Source organism: Cyprinus carpio, chromosome A1, assembly GCF_018340385.1.
Source record: "Cyprinus carpio isolate SPL01 chromosome A1, ASM1834038v1, whole genome shotgun sequence".
NCBI classification, from domain to species: domain Eukaryota; kingdom Metazoa; phylum Chordata; class Actinopteri; order Cypriniformes; family Cyprinidae; genus Cyprinus; species Cyprinus carpio.
Window position 1 is genome coordinate 7,632,398 of NC_056572.1, and position 7,957 is coordinate 7,640,354.

The following is a 7,957-nucleotide window of genomic DNA, read 5'->3' on the forward strand; positions in this document are numbered from 1 at the left end:
CGCTAGAAGTTTGTTTTATATGTTTGCGTATTTTTTTTCGGGAAGTTATAACATAGAAATGTATCGAAGGCTGTTCGATGGCTAACCGTAGCTGCGTTTGATAGTTAGCTAGCTATAACTTACCCACAGATCCGATCCGGTTTTCACCTGTTATCTACCAAAGCCCGTCTCTACCAAGCTGATGCTAAAATGTAACATTACCTAAGAAGCTTGAAATGTCTTCGATGATAATGAACCCGAGAGAGAGAGAGAGAGAGAGAGAGAGAGCGCGCGTGGCCTCACTCACTATATTCAGAGCGGTCAAGTTTTTGAAAGCGTGTGAAAAGAGTCAATTGCGTGTCTCACGGTGAATGCTTGAGAGTTGGCAGCTCTGGTTACGTTGGTTGGCGCTAGCTTGGTCTTGAAAACATTTTATTAGCACTTTGTATAAAATAATGTGTGACGCATTGAGCAATGTACAAACAACAACAAAAAACGGTTGTGCTTTAAAACGTAAAATCAGCCGCTTATGTTCGTGTTTGTCCATTACTAAAATACAGTAAATTATAATTTGCTTAAAAATATTGAGTTTGTGATGTTTTTGTGCTGATCCTTAGACCCTCATGCAAATATGAATGACGCGCTAATGTTATACGTGCTATTCTATCATCTATAGCACAACTGTACATAAAATTTATTTATTTATTTATTTTCAATATTTGTCTATTTATATTTACATGTGTATTTATTTATTATTTTTTTTTTAATTGTCTGTGTGTTGATGTTGTCTCTGTTTACTGGAAGCATTATGTCACTAAAACAAATTCCTTGTATGTGCAAGCATACTTGGCAATAAAGCTCTTTCTGATTCTGATGTAAAACAGCTCTATTCAGCCTGAAGAACATGGATTTATTTGCAAACAATAACTTCATCTAACTAAAATTACCACGGTAACTAATAAGTAAGATACGATTCTAGAGTTAGCACATAATATTTCTATAATATGGCAAAATCAATTACAAAATCATACACAAAGGAATGCTCATGCTCATGCTTCAAGCGTCTACACCAGAGGTAGGCAACGTCGGTCCTGGAGGTCCGAAGTCCTGCAGAGTTTAGCTCCAACCCTGAAAAAAAAAAGCCTTAGTAATCCTTAGTAAGCCTTGATTGGCTTGTTAAGGTGTGATTGATTAGGGTTAGAGCTAAACTCAGCAGGACAGACACTCCAGGACCGACATTGCCTATCCCTTTTCTACACCAATAAAATTTGTTGGTTTTATAAACCAATGGAATTGGACATGTGTCGCCCCGCCCCATCGTCCAGGCTGCACTCTGGAGTACTTGGAAAATGACGGTTTTTAAGTGGCAGTGTATGGAGATGTGGGTTGTAATGTTGAAGTATATGGTAGATTTGGTTTTATATTTTAAAATTATGGTTTTTTTGTGTTTATTCCGAGATTGTATCTCACAATTCTAATAAGGAAAAACAACTCATCATTCTCTCTTTTTCCCCTCGGCTTTTCTGGCTTTTTTCCCAAAGAATTGAATTAGGAGATATAAACTTGCATTTGCGAGAAAAAAAAAGTCAGAATTGTGAGATAAAATAAATAAATGTTATGTAAAAATGTTAATAGTAAGGTTTAAATAATGTTTCATGCTGTAACTGTAGGGCTAATACAATATGACCCCAAAGAACAGCATATATGAATATTATGTAGACCTATTGTTTAAATCAATTTTATGTTTTAAAAGTAGAGTAATCATAGCAGTTTTCATCCATATACAGTCCCCTCCATAAGTATTGGAACAGTAAAGACAAAATTGTTCTTTTTTCTGTGGAGTCAAGAAATCTATAACTATGATTAAAAGATGAATATGAGACAAAACTACAGAATGTCACATTTTATTATTGGGTGATTCAACACAAAGATGTTTTACTAGCTAAGAAGATCAGCACTTTTAGAGTTTCATCTCCCTATCTGATGTTAGCATGAGTATTGGAACAGTTGCCTCACAGGCCTTTCTAAGTGTTCAGCTGTGTCCTGTTGCATTAATTCTTCAGATATTAAAAGCAGGGAATGTGTCTTATCAGTTATATCCATTGCTTCTGCATTCTAGTCTTGCATTCGATGATGACACACACAAACCAGGATGAAGACGAGGAAGCCAACTCTGAAAGAAAAGCAAGCAATTTGGATGCAAAGAGAAAAGAGGAAGTCAATTAGAACTATAGGAAAAACAAAGGGCATGGAGAAATCAAGAGTTTGGAAACTACCGGCGACATCAGGAACCAACGACGACCTGATTAGCCGAGAAAAACAACAGTAGTTGATGACAAACAAATCATAAAAGCTGTGAAAATGAACCCTAAAATACATGTCTGTAAAATCACCAACAACCTCCAGAAAGCTAGGGTGATGCTCTGTCAATCTACAGTCCGCAGGAGAATTTGACACACAATTACAGAAGCTACACAGCAAGATGCAAACCTCTGATCAGCACCAAAAATAGAAAGGCAAGATTCTTCACAAATGTGAGCCAGTAGAGTTTTGGAACTGAGTTGATGGACCAATGAGACAAAGATGAACCTTTATCTAAGTGATTGAAAGCAAAAGTGTGGAGAAAAAAGAGAACTGCAAATGATCCTAAGCATACAGCATCATCTGTAAAGCTTGGTGGAGGTGGTGTCATGGCATGGGGATGCATAGCTGTCTCTAGAACAGGACCTCTTAATTTTAATGATGACTTAATGTATGATGGCAGTAGCAGAATGAATTTGGAAGGGTACAAAATCATCTTGGCTACCAATATTCAGGAAAATGCCACCAAACTCATTAGAAACCACTTCATATTTGATCAGTCTTAGATTGCCCAAATCAATCTCCAGATTTAAATCCGATTGAACATTAATTTCACCAGCTGAAGAGGAGACTAAAGACAGAAACTCCCCAAAACAAGCAACAGTTGTAATTGGCTGTATTAAAGGCTGGGGAAAAGCATTTCAAAGCATAAGACCAAAAGTCTGGTGATGGCCATGGTTTGCAGACTCACTGCTCTGATTGCATGCAAGGGATCTGCAATTAAATATTAGCTTTTAATCTTTTACATCTGCCTTAAATTCAACTGTTCCAATACTTATGCTCACATCAAATAGTGGGACGAACTCTAAAAGTGCTGTTCTTTTATTTGGTGTCGAAAGACCTAATAAAAAAATGTGACATTCTGTAGTTTTGTCGCATATTCATCTTTTAATCATATTTGCAAATGTCTTGACCCCACAGCAGAGAAAGCAATTTTGTCTTTACTGTTCCAATACTTATGGAGGGCACTGTATGTCCATTTAAACGTCTGCATTTAGCTTCAAATGGCGTCTTTGACGACCATATTCTATAAAAATTTGCATTCCGATCTTGACATCAAAAAGCACAAATATATTTTTTTCTCTTCCCTGGATCTTACCCATTTACCTCCACTTGTCACCAGTGATTTTCTGCAACCACTATGTGCGTGCAGCTGCAAGTGACGTAACTGTGACATCTACTCTGAATTAGTCTTTTCTTTATCATTTTGTATCGTATAGGGTATGTTTACTCTTACTGTGATTTCATGTTTAAATACAATTTCCCTGTTGTTCATAAGGAATTTCTAACAATTGTTAAAGCTATACCAAATGGTCTTGTTCACTTAATGAAATGTCATCTATCATTTGAAGTGATTGTAAAAAGGAGCAGAATTTTTTGGTTGATGACAAGTGTATTTATGACCCAAAATGTAATAATAAAATCATAAGAAATGTGTTTCAGTCAAGGAAAAGAGTTACTCCGAGGGGAATTTTTATTTTGGAATTCTTTAATAGATAAGCTTAACTGGGGAAAAGCATGGCTCTTACATCATAAATTTTGTCTCCCCAACAAAGTAAAAAATTACATTTAAAGATTTTGCATAATATATACCCCACTAATGAGATTACATCCAAATTTGGTAATCCTCATTTGAATTGTAATTTCTGTAATTTCAGTATTGAGTCTATTGATCATCTTTTTTTTTTTCAAATGCCCCCTTGTGAAGGAATTCTGGTCTGACATGTCAAAATTATTTTCTTCAAAATCCAATATGGACATTAATTTAACTATGTGCGATATATTTAGTCATTTTTCTTATTGTAAACATAACAGAATATATAAGAAATGTTTTTATTTTATTGGGAAAATATTATATTTATAAATGTAAATTTTCTTCAACATTCCCAAAACTACATAATTTTCTTGGTGACTTGATCTACCTAATTATAACCCTAGAAAATATTAATACCAAAAAAGTGTCAAATTTCTGAAACTGTATAAAGATCTGTTGAATGTTACGTAATTTTGATTTACTACCTCTGTATTTCTTTGTTTTATCTATGTATTCTTATTTATTATTATTATTTTTTCTTTGTCTTTGTATATTATTTCTGTATCCATATTGTCATCCAATGTTGTACTTAATTGTTTAAGTTAATGGTTTATACTTGCAATAAAAAAAAATGTATCTTGAGGGGATTTGGTAGCACTAGACAATATTCAGCTTATAAATTATGCACCATTTAGTTCTATATAAAATGTTTGAAAAAAAAAAAACATTTAATATTACTTTTAATTCATAAAAAGTGTAAGTTAAATATAGAGCAAAGATATTTAAAATCCATTGCATGGAAGGCAGGAAAATCACATGTACTGTAATGCAGGATTATTATTATTATTATTATTATTATTATTATTATTATTATTATTATTATTATTATTATTATTATTATTATTATTATTTGCATACTTGTTGCCAGTGTCTTGGTAAATAGGTCTACATTTAATTTTTCCAGTCAAACCAAAGAGAGCATTGAGGCACTTTTGAATGCTGTCCGAGTTGGAAAACATGAGTGGAACAGCCTGGCACTCTCACACAACATGTCTCAGTATCATTACAACTGCTGGACAATGCACAATGCAGAAACATACACCCAAGTGAATAAGGTCACAAAAACACATAGCGCATTAGTGCATGATGTTAAGACTTTATTTGATTCTGATCATTCACAGCATAAACGATAAGGCACTGAGCACAATAGGCACTGGAGTATTAGACAACCAGTGACCAATTCTAGCAATGCAAGACAAGTTAAATTAAGGTAGACTTTTAAGTAAACCATCCTTCACCCTCCTAATGTTTGGTTTAGCTAAGGTGGCCTGAGACATTAAAGTCTACATCAAGGTTGTCTGGTGAAGTCATGGATACAGTAAATGGCAGGTTAGCAGTACCCTCTCCAGGTAGATGTCATAACTACAACATCAATGTTTGTATTGTTCATTAAAGTTTCCCTGCAGTCACTTTATGCCATAAAGCTCAGATAATCAAAATTAATTTTGAAAATCAAAAAACTCATAAAGAGAGTGATTCAGGGCAAGAAACAAAGACAGATGTACATTTGTAGTTTAAAGGTTATTTTTATTTTTTATTTTAGTTTTGCAAAGATTGACATTAAAATTCAAAATTAAAGCATGTCTGTTACAATCAGCGATTTGGAGACATTAGAAATTGGTGATGGACAGACGAGATATTTGTTTATCAAACAAAATTAGGATTAGAACACAGTTCTATTGAGCTTTTCTGTAACAGATGAAACTGAGAACAGTACCGCAGTGTGCGTCATTCCAGCGGTTCCCATCTGTGGAAATTCAGATACGTTTTTTAAATGAATTTTCAAATATGCTTTAGTTCAAAGAGAAAACCATAAATATGTGTAATAAAATGTGCAAGGTTTAAAACCACCTTTACAGTTCATGTTTTATACTAAATAAAAAAATGGTAAATAGCTTTAAATATATGGACAACGTGTATATATTACCTCCATAGCCCATTTCCACACAATTTTCATCTTTTCGCATTCCATTATTTGGTTCACCAGTTTGCCAGTCACTGAACTCAAACTTTGATCCATCACTCCAAAACCAGATAAAATCCTAAAGAACATTACATTTACATTATCAAACTTGCTGCTGTTTCCAACTGTTGATGCTTCTAATTTTATTTACCTTTTTATTTTTAAATAAGAACTCTGATAGACTAATATACATATTTCATTTTGAGTGTGAAGCTGCTGCTGGTGTTTATTGGGGCAGTGCAAACAAGCCTTTACACAATTAGAAAAATCACAAGAAATATATCTGACAAAGCCAACAATATTTAATTTGAACAACATTTACTGTTCATTTAATTTCAACAATACTTGAAGTTTTACATTTATCTGACACTGGTTGGACCGATATTTGAAGGGAAATGAAAAATCAGCTACCTTGATTGCATCATGAGCACCAATCCAGGTTTGGGGGAAGCTATTACCATATTTTTTCACAAGGGTTTTTAGGAAATCGTTAGTGGGTTGATTGTGGACAGATGCAAGGTTTCCTCCAAGGTCAATACAGTGTTTCTGTGAGGATAAAGGTTTAATGCATCGTGTTTCCTTCTGGAGCATCAGTGAGCATTTGAATTTTTTTTAGTTGTTGCAAGCAAGTCCCTCAGTGTGAAAAGATGGATCCCAAAATCATACAGTCATTGTTGGAAAGTGTTACAAATACGCAAAAGGTGCAGATACTGCAAAATGTATGTAAAATTTTGACCACAACTGTATCTACATTACAGAGAACACAAACTTACTTCTGCTTCATACCATGGCTTTAAGTCGCTGAAATATTTAAAGCATTTTGTTCCAAATTTCTCCCAGTCCACGGGGCATCTTAAAACTGCAAAAAAATATTGCAAAATTGAATAAAGATTAGTACAAGTGCGACAAGACATACAGCCAAGTATGGTGACCCATACTCAGAATTCGTGCTCTGCATTTAACCCATCCAAAGTGCACACACACAGCAGTAAACACACACACAGAGCAGTGGGTAGCAATTTATGCTGCGGCGCCCGGGGAGCAGTTGGAGACTCAAACCCACAACCTTAGGGTGAGGAGTCAAACTCTCTAACCATTAGGCCATGACTTCCCAGATTAGGCATTTGTACCAAGGGATTGATGAAATGTGTGAATGTAAAAAAGAAACAGCAAACCTTCACATCATCTGCAGTAAAGTAGGGAAATTCAGTCTATTTTGTTCATTTACCTTCAGACTTGACTCCATTTACAACCAGTGCAAAAAGAAGGAATGCTGCAGAAATCCACATGCTGACGAAGTCCTATTAATATCAACAACAGTATCAAATATAATGTAATGAATATATGCATTAAGTTTTAAAACACTAAAAATGGAAATACAATAAAAAAAGTCATACCAAGTGAACCACAATTCAACTAAGCAGGCTGTAATACTTGTTGGTATAATACACAGATCATTGCTTGAAATCAGCTTTATTTATACCCAGTTGCTCAGTCACAAATGTGTGCAGATGGTTCAACACCAATGAAAACTTCTTTCAATCTATCAGTCCTTATTTGGTAAACAAGACCTGGTCCTGAACATCCTCATTTGTGATGTTGCATTATGTTGCATGTGAATTTCAGTGAACTATTCTTAGCTGATAATTGCTATTTGAAATAAAAGCATAACAATAATAATCACTATAAAGTGATTCATGTAAGCTGTAGGATTTTGCTTTAATAGATGTGAATACCAATTTATCTGATCGGATATCATATTTCAGAAAATGGTCTTATGAAAGGGCAAATAAAACAGTGAGGTCTGTTTACTTCCATTTTACCTGCTGAAAATATGATGTGAATGGTCTATGTTCAACCTAATTATTTGAGGGGGGGAAAAAAACATTTACTTAGTTACAATAATTAAGTATCCTTTTACTTTTAACTCAATTAAATATGCATTTTAAAAATTCAAATGTTCAATTCAAGTTTCCATTCGACTCAAGTTTTGTATGGTAATTACCAAAATAGTGTTCACATCTGTCATTCAATTTGTAACCAAAAGCCCATAGAGGAAA

The 7,957-nt window shown here is 34.2% G+C and overlaps 1 protein-coding gene across 1 annotated transcript; it reads right to left on the bottom strand.

The window, feature by feature from the left end:
- Nucleotides 1–5,440: 5,440 nt before the first annotated feature.
- Nucleotides 5,441–7,419, bottom strand: LOC122138813 (ladderlectin-like). Its single transcript, XM_042733449.1, has 6 exons — nucleotides 7,295–7,419; nucleotides 7,126–7,198; nucleotides 6,671–6,756; nucleotides 6,309–6,443; nucleotides 5,862–5,976; nucleotides 5,441–5,681 (listed from the first exon to the last, which is right to left on the bottom strand). The coding sequence occupies exons 2-6, from the start codon at nucleotides 7,184–7,186 to the stop codon at nucleotides 5,611–5,613; spliced, it is 468 nt and encodes a 155-aa protein (XP_042589383.1). The 5' UTR covers nucleotides 7,187–7,198; nucleotides 7,295–7,419; the 3' UTR covers nucleotides 5,441–5,610.
- Between the last annotated feature and the right edge of the window lie 538 nt (nucleotides 7,420–7,957).